This window comes from Pelecanus crispus, chromosome 1 (genome assembly GCF_030463565.1).
Source record: "Pelecanus crispus isolate bPelCri1 chromosome 1, bPelCri1.pri, whole genome shotgun sequence".
NCBI classification, from domain to species: Eukaryota; Metazoa; Chordata; class Aves; order Pelecaniformes; family Pelecanidae; genus Pelecanus; species Pelecanus crispus.
The window spans coordinates 65,617,600-65,639,658 of NC_134643.1; the positions used below are offsets into that span (position 1 = coordinate 65,617,600).

At 49.6% G+C, this 22,059-nt stretch overlaps 1 protein-coding gene across 1 annotated transcript in view; it reads right to left on the bottom strand.

The window, feature by feature from the left end:
* Positions 1 to 960: 960 nt before the first annotated feature.
* DENND2A (DENN domain containing 2A) overlaps positions 961 to 22,059 on the bottom strand; it is a 36,090-nt gene continuing 14,991 nt past the window's right edge. The window contains exons 8-19 of the mRNA XM_009493492.2: positions 19,925 to 20,112; positions 19,102 to 19,211; positions 18,821 to 18,890; positions 18,120 to 18,197; positions 17,485 to 17,625; positions 15,156 to 15,304; positions 6,897 to 7,074; positions 6,038 to 6,079; positions 4,575 to 4,692; positions 3,671 to 3,910; positions 2,505 to 2,591; positions 961 to 1,598 (exon numbers count right to left, since the gene is read on the bottom strand). Coding sequence (XP_009491767.1) covers positions 1,567 to 1,598; positions 2,505 to 2,591; positions 3,671 to 3,910; positions 4,575 to 4,692; positions 6,038 to 6,079; positions 6,897 to 7,074; positions 15,156 to 15,304; positions 17,485 to 17,625; positions 18,120 to 18,197; positions 18,821 to 18,890; positions 19,102 to 19,211; positions 19,925 to 20,112 — 1,433 coding nt within the window. The 3' untranslated portion in view covers positions 961 to 1,566. The remainder of the gene's footprint in view (positions 1,599 to 2,504; positions 2,592 to 3,670; positions 3,911 to 4,574; positions 4,693 to 6,037; positions 6,080 to 6,896; positions 7,075 to 15,155; positions 15,305 to 17,484; positions 17,626 to 18,119; positions 18,198 to 18,820; positions 18,891 to 19,101; positions 19,212 to 19,924; positions 20,113 to 22,059) is intronic.

Sequence of the window (22,059 nt, forward strand, 5' to 3'; positions counted from 1 at the left end):
ACTGTAGGCAACTTGGAAACGCAGGCTTCAAAAGACTGAGAGAGCAGCGCAGGACCCACAGCTCCCCCTCTATTACCGAGTGGAGGTGAGCTCCTCTGAACCCCACTGCTGGTCAACAAGGCCCTCTCGCCTGGGAAAGCCCGCTGACCACAGGGGCACCCGGACCACTTTCAAAACCTCTGGCAGCCCTGCATAGCCCCGCGTAGCACAGCTGCCCGCGGCGAGAGGTACTCGCACGCAGCTCTCGCCCTGAAACCGTCCGAGAGCTGGGGAAGAGATTTCCCTCCGGGCGGTAGCAGAGCTGCCCTCTGGCTTCCTCTCTGAAGAGCAGAGGAGACCCAAGGATGCCCCAGCTGCTCCGGACCCTGCCCTCACAAGCAGTGCATGGGGAACAGCTTTTGCAAGAGAAGCAAAGAGCCCTCACTGCCCCCCTCAACCTCCAAGTGCCTCCCCTGCCACCTCCCCACCTTTCCTCCCCACCAAAACAGAGAGGCAAGCAGGAAGGGGGCAATGGCAGGCCCTACCTCCCCCCCAACTGGGATTGCAGAAGGCAGCAGCAGGCACCCTCCCCTTGCCTGCTTCCTACCGCGCTCCCCAGCAGCAACACCTGAGATAGGAGAGCAGAGCCTGCCTGACCTTCTGGAAGGAGGTTTCCCGGGCGAGACCCTGCAGGTGAGCTCCACTTTGGGCTCCCCCTGCAAGCAGCCAGGCAGGGGAACGAGGCCACCCGGGCTGCGAGGCTCACGGGGAAGCCGAGGGCTCGGCCAAGCCGAGGGCTCAGCTGCTCGATGTCCTCCCCAGCTCACGCTTGGCGCCGGGTGGGCCGTGGGCAGACACAGCTCATCCCCCTCCCCAAAACACCAAGGGTCCGCACACCTTTTACACCACTCGCTTTTAATTACACTGCGTAAGAAAAGGCCTCTCCTCATGCCAGGACCCCCTGGCACAGCCACCCGGGGAGCTGGCCAGCCCATCAAGTCCTCAGTAGGTTTAGTGGTTCCCCCTCACCCCTCTCCCTTGCTCGGAAGCTCCTCCTGGTCAGTCCACATCATCCCTGCAGCCCGCAGCACCCTCGCTTTGCAGAGACCAACTTCCACACATCTGCTTCTCCCCTCCTCCACGCCCGAGCTTCACCTGCTCAGTGCCGTGGGAGTCCCGCTTTGGCCTCCTGCAGCACCAGGCGGAGAGAGGAGGCAGGGCAAGAGTCATCGGTTAATAATTGTTCTAACCCCAATATAAATAGAAAAATACAACAAAACAAAGAATTGACTAGCTAAGAGATCCAATCCGCTGGGATGCCTGCAATATGCTAGTGCAGAGTTCAGAGAGTGCTTGGTCCAGTGCATGGTACTGTAGATATCCAGAAACCTGTCCCGGCATCCCCGCAGCCATCAAATCTTCCTGCGGCACCACACATCTGTGTGAGCGCGTCCCGACTGTGGTCAGCTCGCCCAAGGCTGTCAGCTCCCGGGAGCAGGCTGAATGGGAACGGTTGATAATAGTCTGATTTATTGCTGTTAAATGGTAAAGCCATTCTCTTCTGTGGAATGAGGATGTGCTCCGCTCTTACTTTTTGTGGAGAAATTTCATTTTGCTACCTGGAGAGACAGAGAGAGGACAATGGGCTCCCCACAGTGTCAGGCAAAACAAGTGTCACTCGCCCCAGCGCCACCAGCCAAGCAAGCCTATGCAGCGCATCGCCCGTGCTGCCAGCCCCGGGTCCCTATCCACAGCCCCCTGCCCTGCAAAGCTCAAGCAGGTGCCTGCAGAGCAGGTCACAGCGCTGCAGACTGGGACCCTGCAAGCCCCCCGGCACACATTCCAGAGCCCATTTGCCCAGCAGTCCTGGAAGGTGAATGCCCTGGAAGGTGAACGTATTACTAAGCTCACCTGGCCAGAGTGTGTGTGGGTGAGCGGCAGGGCACACCAGCCCCACAGACACTGCTGCTCGTAAATGGCCAAGAAAAGACAAGAGGGCCAGGGATGCGATGTGAACAGAAGATCGAACTCTCTTAGCCATGGTGCCAATGACTTAAGGACTCCTGAGCTCAGTCTGGAGCTCTCATCTAGGTCCTCTCAGAGTGGAAAATGGATTCAACCTTAGGATACTCCTGGGCGATTCCCACAGCTGATCCCTCAGGGCAAACCTGAAGGCCATGGAGACTGTGTCACTCCCCCCATCAGGAACTGCATCCACCACCCCCAGGTCACTTGTTGCTCCACTGCCTCCTCAGACCCTCCCATCTCCTTTGGAAAACACAGACGTAGCTCATGGCCCAAACTTTCGTTCTCCACCAGCCTTCAAAGAAGTGGCAGATCAGGGGGCAGAGCCAACAGCGTGCCAGAGCAGGGATACATGGCCAGGCACTAATCACTCAAGGCTCAGAGCACACCCAGCCACTAGCAGAGTCCTGCCACCCTTCAGCAGCTTCTCTGCTGCCAAACCTGAAGGCAACAAGAAGCCCAAGCCTCCTGAGAAGCCAAGGGTTTTGCTGGTTCCTTACCTAGGCCTTTCAGGAACCTATTGACTCCACTCTGCTCCCCACTGGGAAGTGTTTCCAGGTACTCCTGAGCCCGTACCTCAAACAGACCTGCAGAAAGAAAGAAGTCAACAACTTCTATTTCGCTTCCCTATAAATAAAAGAATGCCCATCTGCAAGCATACTGTCCCATCTTATCAATAAACTGTTGCACACAAGAGGGAACAACTCGCCCCACCTCCTCCACCAGCTGAGCCTGGATCTGGGACAGGAGCTTTGGTCTGCCTCCTCCCTCCCCACTGCAAGGCTGACTGAGCTTTTGTATCTCGCACAGGGAGAGACAAAACCTCCGTTCATTCTGCTACGAACACGGCTAAGTCCAGAAAGTGAGTTCATCTGGGGAATTTACCATGGGGGATTTACCACGCTGCAAAATCTCTTTTACTCAGCCACCTATTCAAGTGTCCACCGCTCATTAGTGCTTGGGAGGAAACTGCTAAGCCAGCACCAAGCAGCAAGCAGGGATGAGAAACTTCAGCTGCCAGCAGAGCCCTCGGGACTGCGGGATAACAGGAGTGAAACAACAGAAGCAGCTCTGGGAAGGACACGAGCATCCATGTTTTCTACTAGCCAAAACAGCCACAACCAGTCCAGCCAGTTCTTCCTCTAGACGTGGGAAGGGGACGTGAGGGACTGCAAGAATAAGTCATCCCAGCAGTGTACTGTGACAGCCCTGACGGGAATTCAGCATGGAACAGAGGCACGCACATGGAGGATACTGCTTATGTCCCTTACTGCAGTGGTGAAGGGTGCCTGTAACCCCAACCTCAATGAGAAACTACCAGATCTCACAGAAAAAGCCCCTGTTCTCCAGCAGCCAGTTCCCATGCACTGTGCAAACACTATGTCTCACCACGCTCCTGTAAGGTGATGCTCCCCTTTGGGAAGATAAGGAAACAAAGACAAAAAATCCCTGAATGACTTCCTGAAGGCCACACAGGGATGTCAGAACAAACCATCAGCCTGCACTAGCGCTTCCCTACCACAACCCTCCCAGTGTCCCTTCATGGATACTGCAGCCTCCAGCCACGGTGCTGGGGATGGAGCTGGTGGCTGGTGAGCACCTCCCGGCTCTCATGGCAGCAACAGCGGAGTTTCGACGGCTGCAGAGCCCAGGCAGAGCCCCTCACCTCTGACCCCCTGCTTCCGCAGCTCCCGCTCCTGAATGAAGCCCCCGAACATCTGCGTCTCCATGAAAACCTCCAGAAAGCGTCGGAGGCTCTTGGAGGAGACGGACTTGCGGAAAGCCTCGCGCTGCAGGGTCCGCTCCTCTCGCTCGGTGGGCGTCAGGAAGAGGGAGTAGTGGCCCACAATCTCCACGAAGAAACGGACAAAGGCCTCGGACACCACCTCGTTCAAAGGGCTGGTCTCTAAGGAGAAAAGAAAGAGGCAGCAGTGAGGACAGTGCTGTAAGGACGTGCTAGGAAAAGCCCTGGGCACAAACTCCCTGGCTTTTTTTAAGAAGCCCTAACTCCCTAGCCTGAGCAGAAAAAGCTGCTCAAGAGAGACAGGATCCTAGGAAGTGCCTGCCACGAAAGAGAACTGGGCGGCTATTACTTCGAAAGCCACCAAGCTTTGTCTCGGCTCCCCCGAAACCAGGAGATGCCCATGCTGCTCCCCAAAGAGCTGTCTCAGCCCAGTTGCCTGCGAGCGGCACGGCCGCCTCCGCGACTGCAGCCCTGCGGGTGGAGTGTCCCGCGGAGGAGCCTGCATCACTCACACGGTCAGCAGCAGAGAGAGGCCTGTGGGACACCCCCCCCCCCAAATCCTGGCCGCCAAAAGGGGTACAGGTGTTCCCTGGAGCTGTAAGGGAAGGACGGACAGAGCCAGGAAGGGGTAGGTACTGTTTCTCTTCACACAGAGAACTGTCCCCAGTGCAATGGAGTATTTAACACGGCTTCAACCAAAACCCTCACCTACCTCCAATTTCTGTGGTGTTAAATTCAATACAAGCCTAGTCCTCCCCTAAGAAGCGACAGGAGAAAAAGAGGCAGGAAGAGACGTGGTTTTAAGCTGAAAGGCACCGTGCTTTACCCTGCTTGCCATTGACAGGGCCCTCCTCCTTGTCGCTCGCCAGCTCGTTCCTCTGCTCCAAAATGTGCTCTAGGGCGGCCTGCAGCTTGCGGGGCAGGATGGAGTCCTCATCTTCCATCTGCAAAACAGAGCCACCTCCTCAGGGCCTGGAGCCAGGACACTGCCCGTCTCCTCAGCAGCTCCTATCCCGTCCCCAGCACGGCAGGGGGAGCACTAAAAATGAACCATGAGGAGAGGAAGAGGGAGAGGGAGAAGGCGTAACAGGCTTGGCACGTTCCCAGCACCTCCCAGGGCAGGCCTATCAAAGAAGCACGAGAGGCAAGAGAAAGGGGGTGCCTCGTCCCAAATATTCTCCTCTTCCGGAAGAATTTCAGGCGTCCGATCCAGGCAGCTCCCGGGCGGTGCTCACCCACCGGTGGCCCCACACCGCCGGCCTGCGAGCGCGCTCGCACCACCACGGAGCGGACGTACCCCCGAACAATGCTGGCGCGCAGCCAGGCGAGCACAACCCCCTGCTCAGCCCCGCTCAGGCACCGGTCGCCTTTCGGAGGCGTAATGAGTCCCCGCAGACCGAGAAACTGCCGGTGACTGTCTGCGAGCTCCTACCAGCCCCTGGCTGAGAGAGCGCGATTTCAGCTTGAACCTCCAAAAGAGAGGTGCAAGGCAAAGCGTTCCCCTGCAGCTAAGGCAGCTGGCAAGCGAGAACCGCGCCGAAGGAGCGGCCTTCACCCACGCGCTGCTGCCTGCAGCAGGAAATGCGCTCGTCCCATCCCACCCGCGGGACCTGAGGCATGGCAGAGACCACGCAGCCATCTGCCAGAGAGCCTGGGGGCAAGAACTAGCCCCCCGGGCCAGGAGCACATTCGCTCATCTATCCTCTTCCCTTCAATATCCCACTCCTCCTCTTCACGACAAAGGGAAGTAAAAATCAGCAGGCAATCTCATCTGCAGAGCAACAGCTTCCTGCCTGTGACCCATCCAGTGCAAGGAGTGAGGAATCTCAAGCTCCTCAGGAAGGAAGGGATGTGAAGGAATCATCAAGGCTCCCTTCCCGGCTCAGGGCTGGGTATGCGATAGGAGCGGGACTGACAGACGCAGTCTGGAAGAGCCTGCGCTGCTCCCCAGCACCCAGTGCTAAGCTGAGGCTTTCCAGCTCTGCCCTCAGCCTTACAGGATGCCACTTAAGAACCCGCAGTGCTCAGGTGCCACTGTTTCCCCTCTTTAAAAAAAAACAGAGGGAGAGATAATGCACAATGATTCGGTCCTCAACAGCTGTGGTTTGGGACTCTCATATTCCATACGTACGCAGCAACCCCTGTAACACTGCCAACCATGAATCCTGCCTCAGTTTGCGTGGGGAGTGAGCGATCCAGCCAGCCAGGCAGGTCAGCAAACACAGATGGAGGTACGGTGTGGTGGAAGAAGGTGATAGAAGATGAAGGATATGAAATAGCTCTGCTCACCTGTCTCAGAAACCGGTTATTTACAAGGTCAACAACGAGGACCTAAGAATGAGAGAGCAAGAATAAAAAGGGCAAGTCATTTTTTCCATCACTGGAGTTTATCTTAATCTGTAACTGCTCTGGAGGAAACGCTTTGGCTCTGCCCTTGCTCCTCCTACCCACCACCGCAGCTGGAGCAGGCACCCAAGCCCGAGCCAAGAGCGGGGCCCTTGTTGCGGCTTTCTAACGACGTCGCCGCAAACCGCAGAACAGCTTGGACAGCAGGAGGCTGCGCTCCAAGCCCAGCCCACCGCTCCTCACTGCCACGTCGGGTCAGAGCTCCGTCTTTTCGACCCGTGCACTGCACCGCTGTCACCTGGGTGGGCAGGGAGGGAAATGACTCCCTAACCATGGTCAGCCTTGCTGCGTTCACCCTTGTGCACTATGAATCTGGTTCTTAATTATTTATTCCTTTCATTAGGCACCTGCGTCAATTAGAGGGGCAGCTATCCTTGCCAATTTGTAGCAATCACACTTCAAGCCTGCCAGACTTTGTGCTTAGCCCCTAGGCAGCACTACGCAGAAACCAACAGAAACTTTAATAAAATCATCTCCTCCCTGCAGCAGCCCCACGGTGGGAGATCCCAGCTCCCCACCTTCCCAAGCTGTGGACAAGGCAGAACCCAGCCCTCTGCCTCCCCAGGGGATGTCCACCTCCTCCCTCACCCCACGCTTGCAGGAGCCAGAGGACGAGACCTCGGCTCCTTCATGCCCCCAGCTGCCAAGGCAGACTCTCAAGAGCAGCCTTTTTGGGACAGAAGACAACTCAGCCCACCGGAAGCAACGGGGAGCAAGGCTTTGGTGCGGGTGCATGGCTCACCTCCTCCACCGGGAGCTCCTTCAGGCGGGGCAGGGAGCTGGAGAGCAGGCCGATGAGGAAGGGGGTGGGCGAGCACACGATGTCGATCATGGAAGGCGGCAGCACGGGGATGTAGGTGTGCTGCCAGGTGAAGGGGTACAGGAGGGCCACCGTGGCGTGGCAACACTTGGAGAGAGTGCTGGAAGATGAAACACAACCAAGGGCAATGGCCAGTCAGTCAGGAGATGAGTGGCGCTGCCTAGAAATCAGGGCTCTTTCAATTGTTCTCTGATTGATCTCTGTAATTACTAGGGGCTTCCCCAAATTTCTTTGGGAAAACTCCATTTTTCAGCTTCAGGAGCAGTGACTTGTAACAGGAGCCCACGTTTCGAAAGACAATCCTGACCCACATGCATGTGACAGGAGACGGGTTCCCCTTAATCCAGCATCTGCTCCTCCAGTGCCCTGACGGGAAATATCACACAGACATGGGATCTTCCATGCCACTGCCTCTCATCAGAGAAATTAATTTATTCTCTTTCATGGGAAAGCCATGGGTCTGAATGCACAGAGGCTATACTGTCCAGCACAGACAGCACACAGCCGTGGCACGTGGAAGACAGCTCCACTACTACAGCAGCTACCTGTTGGGCTGCACTGTGGCACACTTACCTGCTGGCCATACTCTTGGCCTTGTCAGCACAGCTGGACGGCCTGCTTGGATCCCCTGGCAAAGCCCTGGGCGCAACCTGCAGCCACAAGGTCCCCAGGTGCTCCTGCAGGTCATTCCAGCCACGGTCCACCCCTGCCCCTTGGCTTGCTACCTGTGCAGGATATATACTTTGGCTTTGGGCAACCCTTAGCATGACTAATTGCATGCCAATGGCACGCTTTTCTATCAGTCCCAATCATACTGATAGCTCCTAACAGCCATGCCGGAGCATGAGGGAAGGAGGAAGGCAGCGGTCTCCAGCCGAGCCTATCCGGGCACCCTGCAGCCTGTGGGGCCTGCCAAGGCTACTCAGAACCACGGGAGAGTGAAATCCCAGGAGGGGAGCACATGGCCAGCCTCTGCGGGATGCTGCCTGCGGCTCACAGGACCGCAGCCTTCCTTCTTCCCCCTTCAAATGCCACCAGCAGCTCGGCTGTAAGCGCCTTTGCTGACAACTTCCAAGAGGGTCCGTCCAGAAACCCCATCGGCTCTCTGGCAGGAGGCAGGCAAGGTCTGCAGTCAGACACGGCAGAGCTCGCCGCAGGGCACCAGTTACTCATCTGTTCCGGGTCTGGAAGCGTTTGTATGCATTGAGGAAGGGGCAAGGCTCGCCACTATAAACCCTGCACATAACGTCACTTTGTTTTACTAGCATCCAGGTCTCGAAAGGCTGGAGGAGGGGAGGGAGGCTGGTGCAGCCAGGAGGATCCGTGTCGCCGAGGAAGGGCGCGCAGCTGGCTCCTGTTAAACTCCACAGGGGAATTTACACTCAGCAACCCGGATCTGGCAGTTTATTGCTGACTTGAGAGGGAAGGGGTTTGATGGGTGTGGACTCGAGCTCGCTCTGAAAAGCGAAGCCTGCTTTCCCCCCGCCACCCCCTGCTCCAGCTAAGTCTGGTGGATTTGAATCCCTGTGTTGGAACACTAACACACGCTGAGCTGGGCTACAGCTGGCTGGCTTTCACCAGATTAAGTTCAGTTTAGCAGAACGTGATTATGGTTGCTGGGACATCAGCGTGACCATATGAAGTAATCAGGCAGTAAACATCGCTAAACACATGACGCTTTTTGGAGATAAGTAACTCCCAGGGGAGAGGCTGGAATCTGCTTAATGTGAGAATTTTATGTAGGACCACAACAGGTAGGGAACGGGCACTTGGGAGGGACGCTTGGGACGTGTGCGCTGAGAAAGTCTCTTCACAAGATGGGGACAGTTTCCTCTCCCTGCACTCCCAGAGGCTCGTCTTTTCTTAAGGGGATACTCCATAAAAACAGAGCTTTTTTTTTTTATGGTAGCTTTAAGCCGTTAGATGGGAAAAACCCCTCAGTTCCAAATCCTTGTTTAGGAAGGTCTTAGAGTATCCCCCCTCCCTTCTCTCCATTCATCCCTGCTGGCTGCCCCTCTGTCACTCCTCTCAAGCTGTGCCTGCCCTCATCAGCAAGGCCATGTCTTGCTGTGTCTACCACACAGGCAAGGTAGATAATGAATCTGAGAGAAACAAAACGAAAATAATGAGAAAACACAGAGCTAGTAAGAAACAGGAACGTTTACCCCCCACCCCCCAAAAAAAAGAACACCCAGAAAAAATATGGGAATGGTATCAGAGTACATTATTTTTCTAATCTTGAGAGGAACTGCAACAAAAGTGAATCTTCGAGGTGCACTCCAAGTTAATGAGATCCTTTAAAAACTGTCTCCTTCGAGGTGGTGTTACTTGTAGGCCCATACATTTCAGGCCACGTTAGCAGAAGCAAAAGCAGGAGCTTCTCTTCCCCTCCATTACTGTAAAGCCTTTATAGACAGCACTTGAAAACCAAGGGAAGGGATCTCTGTGATTCCAGGCAGCTCCAGAGAGGAACAGTGAGCAGCTGAAGTACATGGTTATTTATGGCATGGTGAGATATTACGGCATGCTGTCTCCTACTACATTTATAGCGGCTTGCTCTTCCCTCAACCCTGCTCTCAAGTCCCAGCGAGTACACACGGTACGTGAGAGATTAAGTGGGAGGAAAGATGGCTGAGGTCCAGTTAGTGGAAGTCACAGACAGAGCCGTCTAAGCCTGAAATTGTATGCACCACGTAGTGGGAAGTAAAAAAGAAAGCTTCCCCTTCCACCTTTCCATCTGTGAATGCCTCATCACCTCCAGAATAAATCCTAATGATCTCTGCTCTGAAACACTTCTCTGTGGAAGACATTTTCAGGGAAAAATACTGGTAGGGTTGAGGTCTGTGAGCCTCTTTTGAAGGCAGAGCAGTTCAGAGAGGGACACAGAGGAGGTAACACTGAGGTGTCTCTTCCACATGTCATTCAGTCAGACCTGCTCTGCAGAGAGTCTGAGGGAGCTGCAGCTTGCCAGGAGCCCAGCAGAACGTCGGTCCTTTGGAATGACTCCAGCCTAAGCTCCCTCCTTCTCTTGCATGCGGCACTGCGACAAGCACTACGGGACTGCTGAGTCACACCACGACTACTGAGCCTTGCAAAAGAATCCAGACGAGAAATTCCTTTTATGCCATCTGCGCAACCGTGTGCTCTTCAGCCAACAGTGATGGGGGAGACTGCCTGAACTACATCACAGCTGCAATACGGCAGGTACCCCTCTGCGTAGAAGGTGAATATGGCCACTGAAGTTCTGGGCACTGCTCAAGCTGGATGCCTCTTTCTGTGAGATATGTATGCCCCTTAACACAACCTGAACAGTTTAATGCACTTGCAAAGCACTATTTATTTCAGCGTCCATCAGCCCTCCGAGGGCTCTTGTACCAAACAGGCAGCCAATGACTCTGGGTAGCTGCAGCCAACATCCCTACTGAAATCCTGGTATCCCAGGACACATGCACCGTAGCCACAATGATGATTGCTGCCATTGGAGTAATACTGACACAGGATGCTGTGTTTTGCTTGGAGATGTTACCAGGAATGCAGAGAACTATCCAGAGTGACTGCAGTGCACTCTAGGGAGTGCCATGCACTACTCTCAGGCCATAGAAGTTCAACGCCAGCCGTTCAAATGGGACAGGGACACCGCTTTTTAAGGCTTTTGGTTTCAGCAGCTAATCCTTAAAACACTGCAGGTCTTTAAAGTACACTTTCAAGATCCTGAGCACATTTTCATGGGTTCATTCAGCCTCCTGTAGGGATCATGGCTGAGCTGCACGTTTGATGTCACTTGCACAGGAGCTTGCAAGAGAGACTGAATTGAGATATCGCTAGTATAGAGGCTAAAAAGCATCAATGTACACAAAGAACCACGTCAGATCTCTCCCTAAAGGGCTGATTTGGATACAGACCGACACACAGATCTCTCCGGCTGAGCACTCCCTTGGTCAGAACAATGGCATCGCAGCAATATGTGACATTTGTTTGCTTGAACGACAGGCCTTCCCACCGCATGGCATCCCATGCAAAAACCTATCACACAGCACCCTATGCAGCTGCTGCTTCTTGGTAGTCACCTTGAACAGAGGCAGCCAGTACAGAATCTGCACACAACAGCTGCAGCTACATAGAAATGCTTCTTCCTTGCCTGGCAAAACTTGCTCCAACACTAGCTTGACTTGCTCTAAAAAGACACCCTGACAACTTGCAACTAAAGAAGGATACTGGCTGCTCAGTTTGGTTGCTTTCCTCCCAAACTTTAGACTGACTGTAGGGTTTCCAGCTTTCTGTTCCAAAGGCAAGCACCTATGCTAAAATGCCTCCCAAGCTCAATCCCTCTTTGGGTTTAGGCTACTTCATGATTTCTGAAAACCACTATTGAATCAATCTGCCTTTTGGAGTCTAATGCCAGGAAGCCCACTGTTCCCTGAACTAACCAAACTGCTGAAAATCTGCTGGCATTTGGCAATTTAATACCGTTTGATTACATGGTTTTTTCTTTTCTTTTTTATAAGCTCTGCTACAGTAGGATTCGTTTTACAAACACCTTTGGATTTCTGACACTGTGTCACATCTGGATTTACTTATGATGGATCGCAGATCTGGTTTACAACATTTAACAGGCACGGGAGCTTCCAAACTTTGCCCCGTGACTTTGTGCAGCATTGCTGCAAATCCCTCCAGGGCAATGCCAAATTCCACCAGCTGTGGGGACCGTCACTGCCTCCCACCGACGTGGCAGGTTAGTGCAAGTGAAGGAGGGAGCGTTAAGATGCTCTGAAGAAATGATGTTATTATCTGACATCCAAACTTCATCCTTAGGTTTCTTTTTCTCCCTAACCACAATACAAAAAGGAGAAATCTGGGAGGCTGGGATTCACAGTCCCAGACTTGTTTTTGTAGCACATGGAAAAGGCTTCTTTTTGATGATTAATTACGTTTTACTGGGGATGACCACATTTAAAGTGTCTACTCCAATTCTTTCAGATCTGCCTTTGATAACAATGACCACTTCGTGTTGTTGACACAGCTGTGGTTTCTGGCACAGACAGAGGCAATTGCTTGAGTTGGTCAGATCCACAACAGGCTTTTGAGGAGATCTGGAAAAAGGGTGCCTCGATTTTAAGCCTGTGTAAGTTTTCCCAATTTAAAAAGCTCTCTGAATCTAACACATCTCCCTCAGGCCAGAAAAAACTGCCCAGCTCTAGGTACCTTGTGAAATCAAGCCACTTTTATTTAGAAGATGCCTTCTAAAACATTGGTCTTCAGTGCCTCGAATTGTGTGCCAGGCAGCATCACTTGGAAACAAAAGCAGCTCTCCTGTTGCAGTGCCTAACCCATGCCATGGCCTCCGCTGCCCCAGGACTAAAGTTTACAGTGCAGAAGTGAACAAAAGGTAGGGAAGACTACACAGACCAACATAGTTTTAACAAAGTCATTTTCCTGGGTTGCGAGGCGATGTATACTCCGGTTTCCATAGCAATAGAGGGGGAAAAAAAAAACCGACCCAAAAACTAATAAACCAAATTCTTTCCTTTTCCGCTGCCAAGCTTTGGATTGACAGGTCTTTAAAAAACACTCAATGTTCATTCTAAAGATGGAAAAGACAAAGTATTTCACTTGCTGTACACTTGTTAGATGCATTTTTTGGCTCAGCTTGAAAACATTTCACAGTTCACACAGTATTTGGCAAGAGACCTTTCAGCTTTCTTTTCCCACAGACTGATTTTATAGCAATTAAAAGATGTAAATAAATTGCATACATCATTTTCTCTGTCACTCACACCCAGACACACCTTTACACACACGCACAGATAGCTATTGATAGTGCCCACAAGAAGGACTGCAAAGGTGAATGATAAATGTAATTTATTATGCATCTTTCACCATGTCACCTGCACCCTCCCCGTTAATCCATCTCAGCTGGATTATTTCTAGCATTCCTAACCTCTGAGCAGTTTCCAACAGCTGCTTTAATCGTTTTTTTTTTTTCTCTTAAGCTATTGCCAAAAAGTGTTTCTTTTTTTTCTTCTGAAATTGGCATTTTCACCCCTAAAGTAAATACTACTTAATATTCATTGAGTTCAATGTGTTCCTGTCCCAGCAAAAGTATCATTTGGACAGAAGATCCCGCATCTACAATACCATCAGCTTCCAAACCACGGAATTTCTACCAACAAGCAGAAGAGACTGTTGACCTTATGAAAGGCTCACCAGTCCAGCGCACTCAAGTCACTGGACTGGATTAAAATACAGTAGTTTACTTAATTTTGAAGGTCATTTTCTTTGTTTTATGTTTTTCAAGCCTTTACAGTCCTTTGGGGTAATTTTCAATTTTTTTCTCCACAAAAATGAGCCAGAGAAACTTCATATTTTGTTACAGGAAAAGAAAAAGACTCTCCTGAAATTACTCAGAGCAAGGTCTTCTCAGAAACATCAATTAATTAGAAGTCTTGTAGAGAGCTGGCAAATCTACGGTAAATATTTGAATCTGAGCCCTGCAGCCTAACAGACCCTGGATCTTTAAAATGTGACAATTCTTTTTTTCACAGAAGCAAGCTGTTTATTTAGAGATTCTAGAAACTATGACTCTACAGCTCTCTCCCATTCTCTTTTACAGGCCTGGGCAGCTGGACTGATTCCTAAGGACCCCGGATATACTGACAAAAGATACGGGGTGGGGCAGGGGGAACCCACCAAAACCCATCAAAGTACTTTGAATTAGAGATATTCTGTAACACACACCATGCTCAGAATACATGGTGGTGTGCTGTCATATAAAGATGTGATAGGGAATGATCTGGTAAATAAAGGTTCATTCTGAAGTGATGCCTTAAAAAAAAAAAGTTCCCTACCATTTACTTTTACCACCCAGCCCTTATATAGAGATTACAATGTCATCTGTGTCCTTAACAGATTTTCTCAGAATGTAAAATTTGTCCTACAGAGGAGAAAAACCTTTGAAAACAAAGCCTGTCATCATAAATTATCCCATAAATCATATATGCTATGTAGAAATACAGTGTTTGCATGAATTCTCTCATTTTTAATGCAAGTCAGAACGCTCTGCATGAAATGTGTGGCTTAAGTATCCAGAATACTAAATATCTATGCATATAATGTATCACTGATTATAAAGAGGCAAATCTTCCCCTCTCTGACCCAAGGCAGCTGCCAAAAACTGCAAGCAGCCAGTGCTGCCTGGATGCTACAGCTTCCCTCTCTCCAGCCTTCCTATTCCTGTGATGAGACTGCCTGAGCTCTGCCCGCAAAAAGCCCCGGATTCCTGCAGGATGAATTTTTCCCTTAGCTTTCCTGTAGAAGGGGCCTCCCCATCCTTTGCCCCAGTGCTCGGTCCCAGAGCTGCAGCCTGCTGGCTGGAAGTTGTGAAAACAGACAGCTTAGGGGCATTGTACACTCCTGAAACCTGAGCATGCTCTTAAGTGTCATTACTCATCCAGGCAGCTTTTCTTTCCCCAGCCTTGGCGAATTCTCCTCCCTGAATCCTCAAGTGCTTCAAGGGCTGGAGAGCTGCCAGCCACCAGCTGCACAAGATCTTAAAGAAACCTGGGCCCATTCTTGTAAGTTAGGAGAGAAAACAAAATTTTAAAAACAAACAAAAAAAAAAAAACCCAAACAAAACCACAAGTTGAGCAGATTCAAAATAGAAGAGGGAAGTCCTCTGTCTCATTCCCCCTCACTGCATCCTTTACTTTCATCTCTCACAAGAAAAAAGTCATTAGGTACCAATACTAAAACACAAGCTGAAGATACAAGAAGATTTTGTGACATCAGGGAACAACCCAGAAGGAATGGTGATCTCTGCCCGAGGCTTGATCCTTGGAAACTCCAGCACAGCTCAGTGGGGAACAGTGCAGCATCATGGAGCAAAAGGAGGGGTTTCATTTATTTAGCACCAAGCCTCTGCTCTAAAACCATCTGGAGGAAAGGGAATTTGGTTCTCCTCGGGCACAAGATGCAACATGCTTTTTGCAAGCTGCAAAGCGATATCATGGTGTATGGCCTGAGTTCCCTACTCCTGGGAAGTACAGCCCTACTCACGTCAGATAAGAAGTTGGAAAAGAGCAGAGAAGAAAAAAAGAACAAGGCAGAGAGATCAGTCACTGCAGTCTTCTCAGCCTTCCTTCCTTGGAAGGCAAGCTTTTTGTTTAAGGAAATGCAGAAGGGTACCTGAGCTTGTCTGCGATAAAGATCACCCTCCTTTCCAGAAGCAGGGAGGCGAAGACTCTGCTCAGGTGCCGCACGCTGAGGGATGTGAACAAGGACTCGAAATCAACATGCTCGAGCCTGGAGTCAAGAGGCCGCCGCAGCTCGATGACCTGTTGGAGAGAAAAAGACCCCAGGTCAGCTCTCGCTGTCCACCCATACTGCGGCAAGCGTGGACGGCTAGCAAGCGTTACCGACTGCGCTGGTGAACACTGCACAGCGTTAAGCCCTCAAACAGTCTTCCCTTGTGTTACCTCCTACAAATCCTTCTTCCAGATGAAGCTGAAGATGATCCAGAGGCCACTCCAATGGGCACAGCATGAGACCAACCACAAGTTCTCCCCACTGGACTGAGGACAGGGAGCTCTTCATAAGGAGGAAAACTAGGTTGTGTCCAGCTAGGAGTGGTTTCCAGGCTTTCTGGCATTCAAGCAGCAGAACAGCATGAAGCCTTTCAAATCTGCACTCTTATTTTTACAGTTACTATTTATTTATTTAATTTTTTTACTGCAAGAATCTGGATGCCTAACCTACTGACTATAAATTTTTTTATACAAGTTACAGAAAAGAGCAGCCTGTGGGCATTTTTCTTTGTCTGTATCTACTTAAATAATTCCTGTCACAGCACCTCAGCGCTTCGTACTCCTTATCTTAGACAGATGCTTATCTAAATTGCTCTTGAAGGCCTCCAACACCACACATTTCATAAATCCCACAAGAAAATTATGCTAGTTCTGAACTACCAACACCAAGCCTGCAGCTGAAACATGTCAGTGGCAAATTACTTCAACTACTTGCTGTCTTACTCTCAGTATACGCTCAGAACCACTGGTCACGTTCCTCTCTGTAGGAAATGTCTTGTATATTGGAAGGTTATTATCACATGTCCTCCTTTGTCCTTTGTTTTCTATATTAAGCAAAGAATTTTCTCAAGCTTTGCCTGTGTTTTCTAAACCACTTACTAAGTGGTACTACTCTTTTTGGTTTCTCCTAGTGTTTGCACTTCTTGGAAAACGATACTCTAAATAAATTTCCACCAATGCTGGAAAGCAGAAAAACTGCTTTTATCCATCCCTTCATTTTCCTTCACAATGCAGGAGTTTGTCTAAATACTACCATACTGTTATTTCTGCTCACTTTATGGCCCACAATACCACCAGATCCTTTTCTGAAGCACTGTTGCTCACTCAGTTGCTTCCATGTTGTATTAGACTACTCATTTCTTCTTCCCAGCACTTTGCTCCTGCCCATATTGAATTCCAGACCAAACCTTCAATTTAGCAAGGTCATTTTAATCCCTTACTCTCCAAAGTGCCTGCAACCCATCCCAATGCTGTCACCTACCACATTGTGTAAATGTGGGGTTTATGCCATCAACCAGATAATTAATGAACATTAAGAATCTTAGAAACAAAACACCCAAAACATCCTCACAACTTGACAGCACACCATTGGGACTCTACTCCTCGAGTGCAGATTTTTAACTTGCTGTGCATGTGCTCTGCAGTAATTTAATTTAGTTTGGACTGTTTTCAGTTTGGTTGAGGAGAACGTCATCATGTAGTGCTATGCTGAAAGTCCTCAGACACAACCTCTATCAACTCGCTTGCTTTCTTCTCTCTCACATTCAAGGCATACCATGCCCAACAAGACTACGTTCAGTTTGGCTCCCTCCACCCTCCCACAGTCCTTCAATGCTACTCCCAAAAGCTCTGCCCTCTTAAAACCCTCCCACTGTCCTCACACCACACTGTGGGAGATGCAACATGTACCCTCACCTCCATGCTGTGAAAATACCATTCTGAAAGGCTGCAACATTGCCCTTCTGTAGTTTCCAGTATTTTTTGACCAGAACCCCGTGCCCCGTCCCACATGAACAGTGGTTCTGTGTTAAGGATGCTGGAGCACATGCTATGAATCCTGCCTTCAGGAAGTTAAGTGTAGGGGACCTTGAGCAGATCCGCAGATCCAAGGTCACGTGCTGTGCAGCATGGGGCCCACGAGTCTGTGCCACTTGGCCTCAAGGCCAATGCCCTGTTTCATTTTGCCATATTAGCACGGCTATGTCCTTACATTCCTTTTTACCATATGATTTCCCTTTTGATTCTGAGGTCACTGAAGTCTCCATGCCATCCTTTCCAGTCCCCTATTTTACTCCCCAGCTTCCCCACACAGTTGCCAGACAATCTGTCCTTGAAGATCCCCAGTGCTATGTCACAGTCCCAACTTCCAGTCGCCAGTCCTACACCATTTGCCAGTCTAAGTCTCCCACTCTCTAGGGTGGTGTCTTTACCTCTGTTCCTGAGCCTGGCAAGAAGTTCTTGACTGTAATTGTCCGGCCCAAAGCTGGGAAAGGTGCCTCCATGACACTCCTCATGAGAGGCTGCACCAAGGCGGGGGAAATGCCCCGTCTCTTCTCAACCTCATCCAAGATCTGAAATAAAAGCACGAAGACACAAAAACATGTAAATGAGGAGGAGGGAGGTAACACCAGGAATAAAATGCACCAGCATCTATGTTCTCTCCTTAACCCAGCATTGACACGGAGCCTGGAATCATAAGGGAAAAGGTGCAATTGAAGACCCTTAATTTCCTTCAGCAAGAGAAACGCAGCTCCAGTGAGGCGAATGGAAAGCTTACAATTTGCAAACTCCCCACCACTCTTGGAGTCAGGACTCCACCTTTTAATCTCTCAGTGCTTGTGTTCTGGTAGTTCTGCTGAAGGAACAAGGCAACAGCTGACAATCTAGTTTTCCTTTTAACGGTGCTTTTGCTAGATTCTGGAATTAGCATGCAGTTGCCTTGCCAACACCATTTCAGGCCCTTTCTTCAGCCATCAGCTTCCCTGATCCCCATTTTTCTGGTGTTGACTTCACTTTGAGGTCCCTCTCAGCCTACAGCACAAATTCCCTCTCTCTCCCTCCTCACCTTAGAGAAGAGATTGAAGCATCCAAGGCGACTCACAATGCAGTAAACTTCTGGGAGACGCTTCCCTTTCCCACTGGGCTTTCAAGACAAACGCAAATACACACACACCGAAAAAACACCAAGAAAGCGTCAGAGTTATAACTACTGCAGAGACAGAGTGACTGGTCTCTTAGTTCTGCAGCTCGCTGGCTGGCTTAGAAACTGGCAGACATTTGACAGCATGCTGCTGCTGACAATACCTTAAGTCTGGCTCAAACCCTAGTACACTAGAAACGGGAGAAATGGGCACATCCACAGTATGAACCCAACCTTCCTAAGCCAAATGACTAAGGCAGGGCATACTGCTCTACAGAGACAACTCAGCGTGCAGGACTAGCACAGGTTTAGACAACTGTTTAGTAGCTATCTAAACGTAAGGGAGACAAACCCTATCTTCAGCTTAGTGGTGAAACGACAGTCCATGGTCACAACATTAGGCACTGGTGTAAGGAAAAGAGCTATATCTGGAGTGGAGGGTGGTACTCAGAGAGGGACTTTGGCACTGAGCAGAGCAGAAGAGAGCAAAGCTGCTCTGCTGCAGCTCTTTCTTTCCACACTGAAAGAGAAGAGCAGGAGCTTTCCACTTTCCAGAACGGGTGCCAGTAACACCAACCCCACGGAAGGCTGCATCTCTAGGCAAAGAAAAAAACAGGGATAATTACCAGCAGCCTCCTACAGTATCCAAATCGCCTGCTTCCATCTTCCCCCGTCAGGACAAACGAGAATGTCTCACTGCAGAAAGAGAAAGCAGAATGACAAGATACCCATCACCCACATTAAAAGTCTCTGACATACAAACCCAATAAACTCACAATCTTTCTGCATTTCCAACACAGCCCGCTCAGGGCTCTGCCTAATGTCCTACCGTAACAGCTCTCATATTTAATTAGCTTGATGCATAAATCTGTTTCTCATGAATCAGGATACAAAATACAGTACTTACCTGGCAAACTGATGGATGGGGGCCCAGTCCTTTGCATCAGGGAAGCAAAACTGGGGAATAGCTTTCAACTGATCTTCTGCCTCACGCATGAATTTGAACGAGCGCTCAAGCTAACAGAACAGAGAGAAGGAATGTTTCCAATTAGTCATGTGGGGATGGAATGACTTCAAATATTTTTCCTGTGACAAATGAAGAGGTGATGACAGAAGCTAAGCTTCTGCCTGGAAGATATTAAAATTTCTGTGATTCTGGCTCACCTAATCTTTAGGTATCTTAAAGTAACTCTGTGCTCCCAATTCCACCAAGCCCTGCATCTGCAGCACCTGCCCCTGCTATATTGTGCCTCCTATCTGGGACACATCTTCCAGCAAGGGGTGAGAGAATTGAAGTCTGAGGGGAGCTCTGGTTACATCCCATTTACAAACACTGTCACACTGGCTCTCTGTTTCTCCCATTCCTCATTCCCTGTTTTGAGCTAGACTGTTGGTGAAAGCTGTGCCTTCCCTTTAAGAACATGTGTCTTCTCCCAGGCATTGATTTCCTTTAAAGAGAAAGGGCGGAGAAAGGGAATAGCTACATAAAAGTCATAGCCAAGGGCAGCAAAAGATATAAATCTGCTGCTCTTTCAACAGTGAGGAATACCATGACAATTCTCGGGGGGGTGACTGCAGTCCCTCAATCTTCAGTCTCACTGAACACTGACACAGCAGAGGGGTTACTGATATAATGTGTGGTCAACAGAGAAGCTGTGGCTTCTCCAGCTGTGCAAGTGCACCACGCAATCTGAGACATGTCAACCAGATCTTCCCGACAGGCACCGCACCTTCAATGGGAACTGCTGGGTAACCTCAGGGACATAGGCAGCCCCAGCCTGCTTCTTGTGCAGCGACACCACGACAAAATACTCAAACAGCTGCCTCTCTTGATATTCAATCAAGTCCCGTTCCAAAGTTTGGTACCGCGGGGTTTGCTTCAGGCGAGATTTCACATGCACCAGGCGCTGGCTGTGAGCTACAAAGAAAAAGATTAGAGATTGTGACTTTGTCTACCTCTTTGCACAGAGCACCAACAATGCTTTGCAGAGACTTATGGATAAACTCAAAACCACTGCACTGCATTTACCTTCTCAGTGGCTGAGTAAGAGGTAGGAACCATTTGGAAGCTGCACTATAAATATCGACAGAGATGGGACATAATCTGGTGAGTGCCATCACTCTGAAGAGCTCTGCAGAAAGATTTCATGGAGAGCTTTTACAGCTGAAGACAACCCAAACTGACATCCGTATGGGACATGGTATAACAGATAATGACTGGGCATTCATCCTAGCATTCGTTTACGCATCTTTCAAAGCCAGCACAGTTAGGTGATTGATCACCTTTGTTCAGAGGAGGCTGTGGGTAGCGATCCCCACGGTTTTACAAGACCTGCACTTGGGTCAGGCTAGTGCTCCACTGGCTGAGTAATGCTGGGGACTCCCAGCTTCAGTAATGCAGGCTGGGCTGTAGGCCAAGAACAAAAAAACATGAAAAGAGGTGCAAATGAAAAAGGCTGGCTCATGCCAGTCCTTCCTGTGCCTAAAACTTATCTCCCAGGACCATGTTTCTACAAGTTCACCCAAGACAATGGGAAAACAAGAAAAACTGCCAAGCAAGCTGTAATTGCAACACACATGAGCTGTGGGACAATAAACATTCCAGCATGGAAAGTAATGAAAAGCTGCCTGCTGAGAAGAGACCAGATGAGATTCCCTAAGACCACCCCCCTGCTTTGTTTTACAGTCGCATCCCAAATTACATCTGCATGATGTCTCCCTTACCCCTACTACAAAAGAAAGAAAGAATTAACTACAAGCAGAGACTACAGCACATTCTCACAACTGTGCTTTTTGCAAATGCGAGTGGCAACGCAACATTTTGACAGAAACAGCAACCACAGGGATACTGTGGGAACTCCAAATACGTAAGATGTCTGCTTGGGAGACAGGGCTTCCTGAGAGATGGTATATACTTTAGGACAGACTCTTGACCTTTTGTCTGGTAAGGTTGTGCCACTCATGGACAATTCCAGACCATGTAATTTAAAGCAATCCTGAGGTGCCTCTTAAATCAGAGAGTGTAACAATCCCTGGACAATTAAAGCCCTGGAAAGATAGCTTAGACTCCTTTCTCTCATCACCTATTATGCTGTTTGCTGTAAGGCTGTAATTCTTCAAAAGTTTTCAGAAGTGGTTTCTGTTTTACCAGGGACTTCAAAAGGAGCAGTGTCACAGCAATGCTGAGTGCTTCTGAAAAGCTTGCTCAAGCTCTGCATTGTTTATATTCTGTGCAACCTACTAAAGATACCAAGATTTTACTGCTGTCACCATGGCAGAGTTTGTCTTTGAACGTTTTTCCTTCCCAAGGGTCAGCACTTATGGCTCTGACATACAGTCTGATGATTGCCGTCTGACGATTTACTGTGTCTCAGATGATGTACAGTGACTTGCTAAGCAGAGGTAACTGGCTGGTGTGTTTGGTCTGTTAAGTAAAACATACAAAATCAAAAGTCCTAGCTAAAAGAAACTTGCTAAATCATCTCACTTTCCTATTTAAAAATAGGAAAGTTGACAGTTCAACAAGGCATAAAGCAAAATACAGGTGTAGCTAGAGCAAACAGCAAGTGCCAGAGCTCCTGTTCTCAGTTATGTAGACTTGCAGAGTCACTCAGATCCAGGTATGGATCTGGATATTGTTCAGAGTCCAGTGCTGTTGGATCTGAGGTGACTTCACACAATCTCCATCATCCCCTCTATAGGCAGTTCCTAGCTGCAGTTATACAGATGTTACAGAGAAACCCAGGGTGATGCACATGATTCACTACGGCAACCAGTAACAGACAAGAGTTTTGAGTCTTCCTGGCCACGTCTACAGTCTTTCTCAGCTACAGAAAATGGACTGTATTTCACAACATCGTGTTTC